We start from the raw sequence: 17561 nt of genomic DNA on the forward strand, positions 1-17561 counted from the left end.
TCAAATCTGGCGTCACTTAACCCCAATTGCCTCACTAAAAAAAAATAAATAAAAGTAAACAATAAAACAAATAAAAAAAGAGAAGAAAATGTGAACTATCTTATTGGAAAAATAACTGCCCTGGAAAATAGATTAGGGAGAGATAATTTAAGAATTACTGAACTATCTAAAAGCCAAGATTTTTTTTAAAAAGCCTAGACATTATATTTCAAGAAATTATCAAGGAAAACTACCCTGATATCCTAGAGCCAGAGCATAACAAATTGAAAGAATTCATTGATCACTTCCCCAAGTAGATCACAAAATGAAAACTCTCAGGAATATTATATCCAAATTCCAGAGCTCCCTGGTCAAGGAAAAAAATATTATAAGCAGCCAGAAAGAAACAATTCAATTATCGTGGAGCCATAGTCGGGATCACCCACCATTTAGCAGCTTCTGCATTAAAGGATTTGAAAGCTTGGAATATGATGTTCTGGAAGGCACAGGAATGAAGATTACACTCAGGATTAACTATCCAACAAAACTGAGTATAACCCTTCTATGGGAAAACTTCATATTTATGAAAATAGAGGACTTTCAAGCATTTCCGATTAGAGCTGAATAGAAAATGTAACTTTCAAATACAAGACTCAAGAAAAACATGGATGAGTAACCTTAGGGATTCAATAAGGTTGAACTATTTACATTCTTACATGGAAAGATGGTACTTGTAACTCCTGAGAATTTTGTCATTATTAGGGCACTTAGGTATATATGGATGTAAGTTGATTATCTTGTTATGATCTTTTAAAAAATGAAGGGACGAGAAAGAAGAATCCACTGGGAGAAAGTGGAAGAATGGGGTAGAATGGGGAAAATTATCTCATTTTTTAAAAAAAAAGAGGTATGAAAAGAAGAGCTTTTACTGTGGAGGGGAAGATGTGCTGTGTTGGGCAACTCTTAAATCTTACTCTCATCAAAATTTGCTCAAAATAGGATGATGTACACATTCTTTTGGATATAGAAATCTATCTTACCCTACAGGGAAGTGGGAAGGGAAGGAGATAAGAGAAGGTGGGAGAATTGCTGATAGAAGGGAGGACAGATTAAGAGAGGCAAAAATCAGAATCAAAACAGACTTTTGAAGAGCAGTAGGTTAAAAAGAGAGGGAAAAAGGTAAATGGGGGAAAATGAGGGAAATGTTGAGTTGTTTTCTATTTTTTTGTGACCCCTTTTTTTGTATTTTCTTGGCAAAAATACTGGAGTGGTTTGCCATTTCCTTCTCTAGCTCATTTTCCAGAAGAGGAATTGAGGCAAACAGGGTTAGGTGACTTTCCTAGGATCACACAGCTAGAAAGTATCTGAGGCTAGATTTGAACTCATAAAGACGAGTCTTCTTGATTCCAAGCTATGTGCTCTATCCACTGTGCCACCTAGTACACACTAATCATAACTATGAATGTGAATTGGATGAACTCACCCATAAAACGGAAGTAGATAGCAGAATGGATTAAAAACTAGAATGTGACAATATGTTGTTTACAAGAAACACTTGAAACAGACACATAGTTAAAATAAGGTGCAGGAGCAGCCTCTACGACTATGCTTCAGCTGAAGTAAAAAAAAAAAAGCTGGGGTAGCAATCATAATCAGAAAAGGCTAAAACAGATCCATTAAAGAGAAAAGCAGGGAAATCCCATTATGCTAAAAGGTACCTCTGACAGTGAAGTAACATCAATACTAAACTTATATGCACCACATGATAGAGCATCCTAATTCTTTTTTTTTCTTTTTTTTAGTGAGGCAATTGGGGTTAAGTGACTTGCCCAGGGTCACACAGTGTTAACTGTCTGAGGCTGGATTTGAACCCAGGTACTCCTGACTCCAGGGCCAGTGCTCTATCCACGCATCCTAATTCTTAAAAGAAAAGTTAAATAAGTTACAGGAAGAAATAGACATACTATTTGGGGACCTCAACTTTCTATTTTCAAAACTTAGGTAAATGTAACTATAAAATAAACAAGAAAAAAAGTTAAGGAGGCAAATAGAATTTTACCAAAGTTAGTCGGGGGCAGCTAGGTGGTGCTGTAGATAGAGCACCAGCTTTGGAGTCAGGAGCACCTGAGTTCAAATCCAGCCTCAGACACTTGACTTTTACTAGCTGTGTGAACCTGGGCAAGTCACTTAATCCCAGTTGCCTTAACCCCCCCCCCCCCCCCAAAAAAAAAAATTAGTCAGGATAGTTCTTTGTAACTGAATGGTGGGAACCAAAAGAGTATACCTTTTTCTCAACTGTACATGGCACCTTCACAAAAATTGAACATGTAGTAGGGCATAAAAACCTCACAACGAAATGTAAGAAAATTAAATGCACCCCTTTCAGACCATACTGCAATAAAATTATATTCAAAAAGGGCCTTGGAAACAGATAAATTAATTGGACGGGCAGCTAGGTGGAGCAGTGGATAGAGCACCAGCCCTGGATTCAGGAGGACCTGAGTTCAAATGCGACCTCAGACACTTGACACTTACTAGCTGTGTGACCCTGGGCAAGTTACTTAACTCCAATTGCCTCACCCCCCGAAAAAAATTAATTGGAGAGGGCAGCTAGGTGGCTCAGTGGATAAAGCACCAACCCTGGATTCAGGAGGACCTGAGTTCAAATGTGACTTCAGACACTTGACACTTAATAGCTGTGTGATTCTGGGTAAGTCACAACCCTCATTGCCCCACACAAAAAAAAGAAAAGAAAAGAAGAAAAATGAATTGGAAAGTAAATAATCTAATTGTAAAGAATGAATAGATCAAAGAACAAATCATGAAAGCAGTCAATTTCATAAAGAGAATGATAACAATGAGATAACATACCAAAATTTACAGGATCTTCCAGAGCATTACTTGGCAGAAATCTATATTTCTGAATGCTTACATTAATAAAATAAAGAACATGCAACCAAAAATAACAAACACTAGGAAAAGAACTTATTAAAGGTATCCAACTAAACATCAGATTAGAAATCCTGAAAATCAAAGGAGAGATTAATAAAATTGAAAGAAAACCATCAAACTAATAAAAGCAGGAGCTGCTTTTATGGGGGGAAAAAACCTAACAAAATAGATTGGTTAATTTGGTTTAAAAAAAGAAAGAAAACCAAATTACCAGTATAAAAAATTGAAAGGGTGAGTTCACCACCAATGAAAAGAAAATTAAAACAATTATTTGGCACTTTCTCCAATTATATGCCAATAAATTTGATAATCTAAGTGAAATGCTTGAATATTTACAAAATATAAATTGCTCAGATTAACAGAAGAAAAAACAGAACATTTGAATAACCCTATCTTAGAAAAAGAAATTGAATGAGCTCCCTAAGAAAAAATCCCTTGGACCAGATAGATTCATAAGAAAATTCTGTCAAATATTTAAAGAACAATTAGTTGTAATATTAACCATTTAGGAAAAGGAGTCCTACCAAATGCCTTTTTTTTTTTTTAAAGTGAGGCAGTTGGGGTTAAGTGACTTGCCCAGGGTCACACAGCTAGTAAGTGTTAAGTGTCTGAGGCCGGATTTGAACTCAGGTCCTCCTGAATACAGGGCTGGTGCTCTATTCACTGCGCCATCTAGCTGCCCCCTGGGGATGTCTTTGGGATATAAACCTAGCAGTGGTATTGCTGGATAAAAAGGTATTCTGGCCTTTTGTGCACAGTTCCATATTGCTCTCCTGAATGGTTGGATCTGTGGAAGTTTAATGTTAATAAAGACTAATATGTGTATCAACTTTGAAAGTAGTCTCTATGGGTGAGGATGGGCAATGAGGGAAAATATGACTTGAATTCTTGTTAACATTGCAGTAGTTGTTGTCACTTGCTGAGACTGAGTATTACTACCTCATGTTAGATTGCCTGTGGCCATTGCTGATGGTAATTTACTCCTTAATAGGAAGAGATGTGGACCAAATTAGGCCTAATTTAAGCTTAAGGATTCATTTGGGAATTTGGCACTTTGGAATAACCATTTCTTTTATTTCATTTAACTTTTTGTACTCCCCATTATTTGAGAAGATATTATATTATTCTCATCACTGAACACATTTATTATTATGTGCCTAATTACCTGTATCACTACTATTGTGTTACTGTATACAGCAAGGTTAGTGGTAGAGTAATCAGACAATGTAGAATCATTGCTGGAGGGTGGCATAGAAGTGTCATATCTTTAGTACTTCACTGTTCCCTTGTACCTCCTCACAACCTGCAAAGGTACATCTTATGTGCAAAAAACTATGATAGGCTAAGAATTGTAAGATTTTACAAATCCATTTTCAATCTAATAGAATAGGCCTGGAAATTTCATTACCAGTTTTTCATTCTTTATCAAGTGATAAAGTCATTGAAATGGTGCAGTAAACAGAGCACTAGGCTTGGAGTCAGGAGGGCCTGAGTTCAAATTCAGCCTTAAATAATTATTAGCTATGTGACCCTGAAAAAGTCACTTAATTTTTTCTGCTTCTATTTCTTTATCTGTAAATGGCAGATAATATAATACCATCTTTCTCCCAGTTATTTGCAAAGTGCTTTGTTGATCTTAAAGCAATGTCTTATTAGTTGTTATTGTTATATTTATAAAGCACTTTGGAAATCTCTTTTTTTTTAATTTTAGTTAGAATTTCCCCCAAATTACATGGGGAAAAATTTTTTTTCACATTGATTTTTTTTTTATTGAATAGAATTTTATTTTCCAAAATATATGTAAAAACAAATTTTAACATCAATTTTTTAAAAAAATTGTGTTCCAACTTCTCTTCCTCCTCCATTCCCACCCCCCACCCACTAGAACTCAAGCATTTCAAAATAAGTTATACATGAGTAGTCATGGAAAACATTCCCACATTAGCTAGGTTGTGAGAGAAAACAGTCAAAAAACTCCCAAAACTTCATACTGAGGAATTGTCAAAGAGAGAAAAAAAATTTTTTAAAAAATGTGTTTCCAGGGGCAGCTAGGTGGCGCAGTGGACAGAGCACCGGCCCTGGAACCAGGAGCACCCGAGCCCAAATCTGGCCCCAGACACCCAACACCCACCAGCTGCGTGACCCTGGGCACGCCACCCAACCCCAATTGCCTCACCAAAGAAGACCAAAAAAAAAAGAAAGAAAAAAAATGTGTTTCCATCTATTTTCAGATACTATCACTTCTTTCTCTGTAGATGGGTTGCCATTTTCATAAGTCCTTCAGGGTTATATTGGACCATTGCCTTGCTGAAAATAACCACATGCTTCCCAGCAGATCATCTTACACTATTGCTGTTATTTTGTATACAGTGCATTTCACTCTGCTTCAGTTCATGTAGGTCTTTCCAGGTTTTTCTGATAGTATCCTGTTCATCATAACCTAAATAAAGTACCTTAAACTTGACAAAGAATTTTCTTCATATTAGCCCAGCAAAGTAGGTACCATATGTTTTGCCATTATAATCACTCATCATAACTATTTCCCTCCATCCTATTCCCTTCCCATGATATTTACTCTATTTTCTATCTTCTTTTAAACTATTCCTCCTCAAAAGTGTTTAACTTCTGACTGTCCCCTCCCCTACTCTGCACTCCCTTTTTTTTCACCCTTCCTTCCTTATCCTCTTCCCCTCATACTTTCCTGTAGGGTTAAATAGATTACTCCTCCCAACTGGGTGTGAATGTTATTCCCTCCATGAGCCAACTCTGATGAATTTAAGGTCTTTGAGCTAATTTTGTGTTCTAAATTTTCTTCCTCCCTCCTTCCTCAACCTTCCCTATGAAATCAAGCAATTCAATATGTCATACTTGTGCTGTTATGCAGAACATCTTTACCTTCCTTGAAAGTATTTCGCTTTTTACTACTCTCTCCCCCCACCTGTTATCTCCTCCTCCTCCCTCAGGGCAAAAATATATTACTATACCCACTTGAGTATGTATGTTAGTCCTTCTTTGAGTCAATTCTGATGATATTAAGATTCACTCACGGGGGCAGCTAGATAGCGCAGTGGTAAAGCACCGGCCCTGGATTCAGGAGTACCTGAGTTCAAATCCGGCCTCAGACACTTGACACTTACTAGCTGTGTGACCCTGGGCAAGTCACTTAACCCTCACTGCCCAGCAAAAAAAAAAAACAAACAAAAAAACAAAAAACAAAAACAAGATTCACTCACTCCCCAGTTCCTTCCCCCTCTTCCCCTCCCCTCCATAAGCTTTTTTCTTGTTTCCTTCATGGGAACAACCTCTCCCCAGACCATCTCTCCCCTTCCCCCTCCCCCAGTCTATTTCTCCTACACCTCAATCCTATTTTAAGGATGTCATTATGGGTTAATTAGGTGGCACAGTGGACAATCCACCAGCCCTGGACCCAGGAGGCCCCAAGCCCAAATCTGGCCCCAGACATAAGACACCCCACAAAGAACAAAACATAACATCCCTTCGTATTCAGTTCAGACCTGTGTCTTCTGTTAAATCCTTACTGAGATAGTTCTTATGAGTTTGAAGTATTATCTCCCCATGTAGGAATATAGTTTGATCTTTTAATATCCCTCATGAAGTCTTTTTCCTGTTTATCTTTTTATGCTTCTCCAGGGTCTTGTATTTGAAAGTCAAATTTTCTATTCAGTTCAGGTCTTTTCATAACAAATGCCTGAAAGTCTTCTTTCTCCTTGAAATTCCATGTTTGCCTCTGAAAGATGATGCTTAGTTTTGCTGTGATTTTTGGCTGTAGTCCCAGTTCCTTTGCCCTCTGGAATATCATATTCCATGCCCTCCAGTCCTTTAATGTAGAAGCTGCTAGATCTTGCTTTATCCTTATTGGAGCTCCACAGTATTTACATTCCTTTTTTGTAGCTGCTTCCAATATTTTCTCCTTGACCTGGGAGCTCTGGAATTTGGCTATAATATTTCTGGAGGTTTTCCTTTTGGGATCTCTTTCAGGAGGTGATCGGTGGATTCTTTCAATTTCTATTTTAGCTTCTGCTTCTAGAATATCCGAGCAATTTTCCCTCACAATCTCTTGGAGGATGGTGTCTAAGCTCTTGTTTTGGTCATGGTTTTCAGGTAGTCCAATGATTTTCAAATTATCTCTCCTAGATTTATTTTCTAGGTCAGCTGTTTTTCCAAGGAGATATTTCACATTGCCCTCTATTTTTTCATTCAGTTGGATTTGCTTTACTGTGTCTTGGTTTCTCATAAGGTCACTAGCTTCCATTTGTTCAATCCTAATTCTTAGGCAATTATTTTCAGCAGACAGTTTTTTAATCTCCTTTTCCATTTGGCTTTTCAAACTGTTGACTTTTTTCTCATGACTCTCCTGCATTGCTCTCATTTCTCTTTCCATTCCTTCCTCTCTTTCTCTACATCTTCGTTCTATCTCTCTTACTTTCTCTTCAAAGTCCCTTTTGAGAGCTTCCATGGCCTGAGACCAGTTCATATTTTTCTTGGAAGCTTTGGATGTTGGAGCTTTGACTCTATTATTATCTTCTTCTTCTGAGGATGTATTGTGGTCTACCTTTCCCCCAAAGAAGTTTTCGGTGGTCTTCTGCTTTCTCTGCCTACTCATCCTGGCTTACTATTTCTTGGCTTTTTACTCCTTAAAGTATAGTGCTGCTTCCAGGACACACTGTTCGTACTACAGCGTGGCCCAGGGGGTGATTGGGCTTCTTCTCAGCCTGCCTGGCTTGTGCGAAATCACAGCCGCTTTTTCTTTGACCGAGAAACAGAAGTCTGATTGAACTCTTATTCTCTATGGTCAGAAGCGTGGCGTGCTTTTACCCCTCCCCCACTGGGCCACCACCACTTGATTCAGCCCACTGGTTCAGACCCAGGGCGCTTTGCCCCAACTCCAGTAGATACTGCCTCCGCTTCACCCCAGCCTACCGCCGAACCCCCTCACCAGTCCGTAATTGGAGCCTCAGAAGCTGCTGGTGCTGAAGACTCTGACATGCGCTGGAAGCAGTGTCCCTGGCTGGGTCCATACCGCACGCTGAGCTGTTCAGCCTGATCAGTAGGTGATCAGAATTGCCCTCTTTTGTGGAGAAACAGTCTCACTCTGTTCTTCTGTGCATTAGGCTGTTCTGGGTTTTGATTTTTACCGCATTATTTGGGCGTGAATGGATGGGTTTATCTGGAGCTTGTGGGAGTCACAGCCTCTCCTCCGCCATCTTGGCTCTGCCTCCACATTGATTTTTTAAAACTTTGTGTTCTAAATTTTCCTCAACCCTCCCTATGAAATTAAGCAATTCAATATAAGTCATGCATGTGCAGTTATGGAAAACATCTTCACATTAGTTAGGTTGTGAAAGAAAAAAAATAAGGAAGGCTTGACGAATTTGTGTGTCATCCTTGCACAAAGGCCATGCTAATCTTTGTGCTGCCTAAATGAGCACACACTTTGGAAATCTGTGTGTGTGTGTGTGTGTGTGTGCGCGCGCGCGCGCGCGCGTGCGCAATTGGGGTTAAGTGACTTGCCCAGGGTCACACAGCTAGTAAGTGTCAAGTGTCTCAGACCGGATTTGAACTCAGGTCCTCCTCAATCCAGGGCTGCTGCTCTATCCACTGTGCCACCTAGCTGCCTCCTGCACTTTGGAAATCTTAAGGTAGAACATAACTGCTAACTCTTATCAACATCATCATTATTGGAAGTAGTCACAGGTAGTCATTTTAAAAATGTTTATTGTTTTTAGTATTGGGATTTGGTAATTAATGGTTTATCACAGAAAATAAAATCAATTTTGATTACATGAAATTAAGAGGCTTTTGTACTAACAATATCATTGCAAATTTAAGAGAAGTTTTCAATTGGGTGAAATCTTTTCATCAGATATCTCTGATGACATAAAGGTAACTAACACAAATGTACAAGACTAAGAGCTGTGTCTGAAAGAAGTGGTCAGAGGCTATGAACAAATGTTTCTAAAAAGAATTGCTAAATATTGGCCATGTGAAAGCTTACTCTGAGTCACATAATAATTCCATAAAAGACTTCAAAAGCAGGAAATTGGCAAAGATGATGACCTAAGACAGAAATTGTCAATATTGGATTTGTTTTGGAAAGATAGGCATATTATTAAATTTCTTGGGGAGCTGTGAACTGGTCCAACCATTTAGGAAAAAATTTATAGTCAGATTAAGAAAGTGAACAAAGTTTTCCTAGACAGGAAAAAGAAAAATAGAAATGTCCGGTATTTAATGAAATATTCATTGCAAAGAAGTGGATACCAAGTAGTTTACTGTTGGTTGAAGAATAAACAAATTTTGTTATAGGATTACAACGGAATATTACAAAATCATAAGAAATTATGAATATGAAGAGTTCAGAGAAGTGTTAAAAGACTATATCTACTGATATAGACAGAAGTAGGTAGAACCAGGCAAACAGTGTGCTCGAGGTAAGCAACAATGTACATTGAAAGAATAAAACCTCCTGAAACTAAACACTGGTTATGATTATGGTTGGCCCTGAGAAAGATATGAGAAAATGCACCTTCCTTTCTTTGCAGGAATTGGGACTACAGTTGTTGAATATTGCCCATGCTTTTCAGAGTCAGTTGAGATGTTGGTTAGTTTGCTTAACTATTACCCCCTCCCAAATCAAGCAAAGCATTTTTATTAAACGGGGCGGTTTTCTAGGTATGTTAGATGGGAGAGAAACAGTCATTAATGAAGATGATGAAAAACAAAAGTTAAAAATTAAGAAGACAGTGGTTTTATTTGTGACATAAACATTTTCATGAGCTACCGAGGTTAAAGTATTTTCTTTTTCTTTGTTTTAAGGTTGGGCTCATGTTGTTTGTGCCCTGTATATTCCTGAGGTTCAGTTTGCCAACGTTTCTACAATGGAACCTATTGTACTGCAGTCTGTTCCACATGATCGTTATAATAAGGTACAGTATTTATCATTATGTGAATTCAGTTTATAATTTTTTTTGAAGTAATTTTATTACTTTTGATTTTAAAACTGTAAAGTGTTTTCTGGAATAAAATGTCCTAGTTCCTTGGCTGAAAAGGTTGATTTTTCCAGTGGACACCTAGGTAAAGAACTAGATCTTTTCTAAGGGGAGCAATATTTCCATCTGGCCTAAAATCCCTAAAGTAAGAATGTGAGTGCGTGTGTGTGCGTGCGTGTGTGTGTGTGTGTGTGTGTGTGTGTGTGTGTGTCTGTCTGTCTGTCTGTCTGTCTGTCTGTCTGTCTGTCTGTCTATATCAGGACAAGAAATATTCTACAGAGTTGCTGGGAATTAGTGGTTTATAAGATTTTATAAAATGCCTATGAATAGACTTCCTGTAACATCTGGTTGTTTTTGTTTTGTTTGTTTGTTTTTGCTGAGGCATTTGGGTTAAGTGACTTGCCCAGGGTCACACAGCTAGTAACTGTTAAGTGTCTGAGGTTGGATTTGAACTCAGGTCCTCCTGAATTCAGGGCTGGTGCTCTATCCACTACAACACCTAGCTGCCCAACATCTGTTTTTGCTGGAGCAGTAAGATGTAAACCACTTGAAGACAGGGATTGCTTTTAACTCCTCATTAATTTAAACGCCACAGCATTATTAACTCGTGAATCCCTCACTCTTTTGTCCTGTTGCTGCTTATTCTTCCTCAGACTCAGTCCTGGATAATCTCTACTTATCCACCTCCTTTCCTGAATCTATCTGTAGGAAGTTGAACAACTGTGTTGATTGAATGTAGTATCAATTCATGTTAATCCATTTTTAACTGGTCCATCACTCCAATATTACTCCTATCTAATTTATTGCCTATCTGAGTTCCTGTGGAAGTTTTTCTAAACCTTTTCTTCTTTCCTCAGGCCTCCCAACATCCAATTCCTATTCCCCATTGAGGATTTTATCTGATAACTTATTCAGAAAATCGAGGACATTCTCTGTAACTTCCTCTTCTCCCTTATTTTGTGTTTCATGGCACTTTGACATCATTCTTCATTGATTCCTCCTTTACTTTCTAATAATGTAGTATGGGGGGCAGCTAGGTGGATAGAGCACCAGCCCTGGAGTCAGGAGGACTTGAGTTCAAATCCAGCCTCAGACACCTAACACTTACTAGCCGTGTGACCCTGGGCAAGTCACTTAACCCCAGTTGCCTCACCTAAAAACAAAATGTAGTATGGCCTTTCTTGACAAAGGCAAACCACTCTTTGATCCTCTTTTTGTCTTCTCCAGAAGATGGCCCCCCCTCAATTATCTTCTTTTACTCTAATCTCCCATCTTTCCCTATTTCCTGGTTTCATCCATGCTGCCTTCAGTCCTGCCCATTTTCCCACATCCTTAAAACTATCACTAGATCTTACAGTCTCCTCAAGCTCATGGTATTGTGCTGTATTGGTCTCTCAATCCTTATCCAAAATCCTGGAAAAAGTTGTCATCTGCAAAGTTACCAGTGATCTCTTAATTTCCAGATCTGGTGGGTTTGGTTTTGTTTTCAAACTTCATCCTTCTCGATGTATCTGATGCATTTGCCTCTTTTGGCCACATTTTCCTTATGGAGCCATTCTCCTTTCTGGGTTTTCTATTTCTCTTTTTACTGTTCTGGCAACTTTTTCTCAGGATCCTTTATTGGCTCATCCATATCACACTACCTAATTGCTGGCATATCCCCAGACTCAGTCCTAGGTCCTCTTCTTTCTATAAACTCTTGATGACCTTTATTAACTCCCCTGAGTTTAATTATTAGTTCTGCCTTTGGTCTATGTATCTGTATCAGCTCAAATCAATATATCTATTCCTAGCCTGTCTCCTGAGTTCCTGTTCCACATCACCAGTTATTGATTGTACATTTCAAACTGAATGTCCTGGAAACATCTGAAACTCAACACATCTAAATGTTATCTTTTAAATTAATTTTCTTTTATTTTTATTTTCAAATTCTCTCCTTCCTTTCTCCCCCTCCCCTACTGATTGAGAAGGCAAGAAAAACAAAGTCTATTACAAGTATGTATCATCATGCAAAATACATTGCTGCTTTAGCCATATCCAAAAAAAGAAAAGAAAATATGCTTCAGTTTGGACTTTAAGTCTATCATTTCTCTATCTGGAGATAGTATATTTTATCCTTAGTCCTTTGCAATTATGGCTGGTCATTCTGTTGATCAAGAACTCATCCTTTACCACCAACCTATGCTCTTTCACTATTTAAAAAAAAATGGAGGGGCAGGGCAATTGGGGTTAAGTGACTTGTCCAGGGTCACACAGCTAGTAAATGTCAAGTGTCTGAGGTCGGATTTGAACCCAGGTCCTCCTGAATCCAGGGCTGGTGCTCTATCCACTGAACCATTTAGCTGCCACCCTTTCACTACTTTTACTGAGGTCACCCATAATTATTTTATTCTCCCAGGATTGTAACCTCAGCTTTAGCCTTTACTCGGCACATTGCAGTCATTTGCCAAATCTTCCGTCTGTACCTTCTCTCAATTCTCAGCCATTTTAGTTCAGGTCCTCATCAGTTCTTAATCTGTCACTTCAGCTATTGCAATGGCTTTCTAATTGGTCTCCCAGTCTCAAGTCTCTCCCCACTTCAATCCATCTATGCATCACACAACTGCCAAATTGATTTTCTTTAAGTGCAAATATGATCGTGTTACTCTATTCAGCATACTCTAGTGGCTTTCTCTTGCCTCTAGGATGAAATGTAATGTGGTAGCCAGGCTATGATGTTTGAACAAGACTGACCCCATATTGTTGAGTCATCCATTTTTGACCCCAAGGTACGTGAGGCAGCAATTTGCAAGGTATGCAAGGCTTAGTGTAAAATATCATGTAATATGTATCTTTTTCAAAATATGTTCTTTACACTCTTTCCAGAACCACATCCCCATGTCTTGTTCCTCAAGCCTGTTTTGTTACTGTTGCTACCTAATTGGTTGACTCACTACTGAGTCCACATATTCTTCCCAGTAACTGGAACCTAGGCCTAATACCTGGTGCTTTGTTTCTGGATATATAAATAAGTCTGCTCTATACCCAGCCTTCTCTGCACCAGGAATTACATGTTTCCCAAACCTGTGAACCTAAATACATTTATTGCTTGTTTTGATTCCAGTAGTGATGGCATCTGTTTTTCTGCACCCCCTCTGAGTTTTTGCTGCCTGTCAGTAAACATCTTTCTTTAGTTCCTTTCTTACACTGCACTTGACATAGCTACACTGAAAGAAGTGTCTGCTGCTTTCACATGAAGTTCTATCTCCTGTTTGTGTGCCTTTTCCTTATTCCTGGAATATACTTCTTTTCTGTCTCATAGAAGTCCATACTTCCTTGAGGACAGTCCAAGTACCACCTTCTATAGGAAGACTTTTCCGGACCTCTCCAACTTCTTGGGCTCTCCCCATCTTGTATTTTGCTGTCTTTTGTTTATTTTGTATATACATTTAAAAAAATCTTTTGTCTTTCTATCCCTAGCACCTAGTATAAATTAATGACTTATAGGAGATATATAGTTATTGCTTATCAGTAGGCTATTTGATTGATTGGATTGAGTCTTCCAAATCTTACAAACCTAACATTGGTTTTTCCCTATTGTGTATTTGAGCTTTGATCTCTGCCTGTGTGAGTACTGACTGTCATTGTATGCTGCATCAGCTAAGATGGGCATCATCAGCACAGAGCAGATTTTTACCATAACAAGTACTAGTTCATTCATTACATTTCCTTCATTTTATAGTTAAACAAACTGAAGCCCAAAGAGATGAATATATTGCCTGTAGTCAGAAAGGTAATGAGCAGCAAGAGCCAGGATTTTAACATGTCTTTTGACTCCAAATCCAGTATTAATTTTCCTCTGTACCATGCTTCCTCTGATTAACATAGAAAAGTTTTTCCATCACCTAAAATAACCTAAAACCCCTCTCAGATTCATTAGGATCTTGATTTTTATAACATTCCAACTAAAGTAATTAATATTTTACTCAACTTAGCTTTATTTACTTGATTCTGAGTTCAGTAACCAGCAGGAAAAACAAATATTCAGATTTATAAGCAAAATAAAAAGATGGTTTTACCAAAAATTCTAAACTTACATTACTTCAAATTTGCTTTTTAAAAAGTTATTTATTAGCTTTTTGTAAAATAACAAATACCTAGTCTTTCCATGTTTGCTTTGATTTCTTTCATTTCTGGGTATTTTTTGTACAGAATTTGTTGCTATTATTGCTTTTTTTTGATAATTGGAATCAGTTTCTATATTGATTTGATACCTTTTCTTCATTTTGTATTGTTTCATATAATCTTAACATATTCCCTTTTATTTTACATATTCAGAGTTTTTAATGGTACAATATTCCATTATGCTCATATAGCAGCTTGTTTGTTTACTATTAATCATGGGGCATTTGGCATTTCCAGTTTTATTTTTGCCAGTAATCATTGTAGCTTTTCAGTTTGCTCACCTCTTCATTTACATCACTCTTGCACCCAATTCTTTTGACTTTTCTAGGATTCTGAATCATCTTAGTTACACAGCAGACTTCACTTCAGAATGCAGCAACTTCAGTAGGGTAGTTATCAGAACGTTCTGTTTTTCCCCCAGCAAAATGTTTGATAGCATTATGGTTAGAGTATTTGTATGGTTGATGATAATAAACAAGTTAACAAAAAGGAATGGAATAATAGGACTAGAATTTGAGAGTTAGGATGAAATTCACAAATCTTCCATCTCAACTGCTCATAACCTGGGGCCTTTAAATTTATTTTTAATATTTTGATAACTGCATGTCAGTATAACTGGCTTCTTTTGTAATCCTATTTCATTTTATTAAAGCAGTATTCTGAGGAGGGACTGATAGACTTCACTCTATTTCCAAAGGGATTCATGATGCAAAAAAAGTTGTCCATTATCTGTTGCCAGAAAAACTTTTTTCACATTAGATTCACTTAGGGATTATAGAAAATTGAGTACTTTAATGATTTGAAGAATAATTGTATCCGCGTGTATTGCTGTGGTTGTTTAAAAAAAAATCTAGGTTGAAGTCTGGTCCACCACTTAATAACTGTTTGATTTTGGCAAGTTACTTAAGTCTTCTGTTTCCTCATGTACTGAATGGGTATAATCGTACTTACATTATTTAGCTTATAAGGATCAGTACTTAGTTTTGTAGCTTTAAAGCCACTATATAAATATGTTATAAATGGAATAAACAAACATCGCTAGCAGACAGATTGAAGAGTGGACTTCTCAAAGAGGCCTGGAGAGATGATGGATGAGTAAACGAAAAATTATCCTCTGCATATGTCGGGCTGTTTAATTTGTTTTAAGGACAGGAAATAATCATCAAATATCTATATCAAATACAAAGCTTTTGTAAAACCCTGTTACGATGCCATTGCTGTAATGTAGTTTTAGATCGGGTATGTGTCCTTAACCTGTAGAGAAATATACATATTGATAATCTTTAGGACTGGTGACTCCAGGACAGGAGACTGGACTGCCTTTGGCAGCCTTTTCCAAGGAATAAACCTATTGATCAAAGTCATTCTGAGAGAATCCTTGGTTTGTACCTGGGTGCTTAAGGTCCTGTTACGGCTTTAAAGTAGCTTAATGCCTTATCTTCTACCCTCTTCCCCCCCCCCCCCCCCATTAACTTCCTGTCTTGACCCTTTTGAAAGAAAATAGAAAACCTTGTGAATAGATAGAGTGCTGGACCTAGAATTCAAGTCCAGAGTCAAACACTTAAAACTGTATGACCCTGTATAAGTTATCTAACATATGTCGGCCTCAGTTTCCTCATCTGAAAATGGGAATAATAGTATCTATTATGGTTGTTGTAAGGACAAAAAGATAATATTGTATGACATTTTATAAAGCTTAGAGAGCAGTGTAATGATCACTGTTACTCTGACATGGTGCCTAATTTGCTACTCAAAGCTTGAGAAGTAGTGAAACCTTTGTAATTGCTTTGTTTCTCTCTTTTGCCCGAGGTAATTCTTGGAAAGAAAGAAAGTTCTATGTCTTTAGGAAGAAGACAAGGAAATTTTTTTGAAAAGGAAAGAAATGTGATTGGTATTAGGTATCTGAGTGAAAGTTTCATTATAACTGCTGATAGAAGTGAGCTAGAGCCATTTTTGGTGCCAAATAATGTAGTTTGAATGGCTGGCAGTTTGAAACAATCTTGATATTATATTTACTGACGAATCCTTTTACCCCCTCTGATTTTCCTTCTGCTTCTCTTCTCAAGTTTTCTTATGTGGTTTCTGTCCATGTTCTTTTCCTACCTTCTTTCAAAAGTATGCCTGCTGTTTTGTTTTTTCCCCGCCTTCAATGGAAATATACTTTAATGCCTTAAAAATACATTTAATACATTTTTGATTGTATAGTTGTTCAGTACATTTTTGAAGGAAAAGGGAAGGATTCCCAATATTTCTTTTCTTTACCTGTGTGCTTGGCATTTTACATATCTCTTATCTACTGCCTCTTTTTCTTCCACCCTTTTCTTTTCTCCAGTTTTAAATTATGCATTAGTTTATATGATTGATGCAATATGGTGTGATTGACTGTAGGATTTCTCCTAAAGGGCATTCCTTTCTTCCTTTTAGTCCAAATAGTTGTCTTCCCTGAAGAAAACTCACCTTGGCTGAAGTTAAGGGTGGTTTTTTGTTTTGTTCTTTTTAAAGAGAGTGCTGCTATGGTAGGAAAAACAGTGGACTTTTAAAAAAACCATACAGGACTGTTAGTTTTTGCCCTTTACTAGAAGTGAAACCATGGGTAAAATCATTAGCCTTTCTGAACTTAATTTTTCTTATCTCTAAAATGAGACTTACTATACCTGTTCTGCCTTATTCACAGGGTTATTTTCTGAATGAAATGAAATATGGTATGTGAAAGCCCTTTGTAAACATTATACACATATAAGTGATATTACTAATAACCAATACCTCTTGCTTAATCTCTTGGAAAAGATCAGTCACACATTTGTCATCTTCATTTGACCCTTAAGGCAAATTTTCTTTTCCCTTATATATTAATAATTTCTGTAGTCCATAAAATGCCTACCCTTGCTTGCTAGGATATACATTCTTTGAAATTAATTTTTAATTCTTGGTTGGCTTCTAATCACTTAGCACACTTAGGCCATTTTTCTAAAGTAAAATATTGAGAACCTTATATAGACCAAGCTCTAAAGTTAGGGATACTTTCTTTAGAAAGTAATAAAACTTGAAATCATATAAATGGAACCCTATTTCCTTACAAAATGATGTATTAATAAAGGTTTACCTTTCTAATCAGTTTTTAATAGAAATGATACTATTAAGTATATCTGTAATTGTAAAATCAATTTAGCAAATGTTTTTTAAGCTCCTAATATGTGTAGAGCACTGCTAAGTCCTAGAGATACAAAAACAAAACTGTCTCTGTTCTTGAGGCATTTTTATATTTTATGGGAGGACTACAACAAGGAGACAGTGTAGTGTAGAAGAAAGAATACTAGCTTTGGTGTTGAGGATTTCAGTTCAAATCCTGCCTGAAACTAATTGCCTGTGTTTTCATTGGTCACTTCCAGGATTCTTAGTTTCCTTATAAGAAGTTTGGACTAGTTCACCATTTAGGTTCCTTCCATCTCAAAATCT

General features: G+C 37.3%; 1 protein-coding gene across 3 annotated transcripts in view; it reads left to right on the top strand.

The window, feature by feature from the left end:
* The window catches only part of MLLT10 (MLLT10 histone lysine methyltransferase DOT1L cofactor), a 233364-nt gene that overhangs the window by 60064 nt on the left and 155739 nt on the right, over window positions 1–17561 (top strand). For all 3 annotated transcript variants that reach the window (XM_043967037.1, XM_043967036.1, XM_043967039.1), the window contains exon 5: window positions 9769–9878. In XM_043967037.1, the coding sequence (XP_043822972.1) occupies window positions 9769–9878 (110 nt within the window). The remainder of the gene's footprint in view (window positions 1–9768; window positions 9879–17561) is intronic.

The sequence above is a fragment of the Dromiciops gliroides genome, chromosome 5 (genome assembly GCF_019393635.1).
Source record: "Dromiciops gliroides isolate mDroGli1 chromosome 5, mDroGli1.pri, whole genome shotgun sequence".
Lineage (NCBI taxonomy): Eukaryota > Metazoa > Chordata > Mammalia > Microbiotheria > Microbiotheriidae > Dromiciops > Dromiciops gliroides.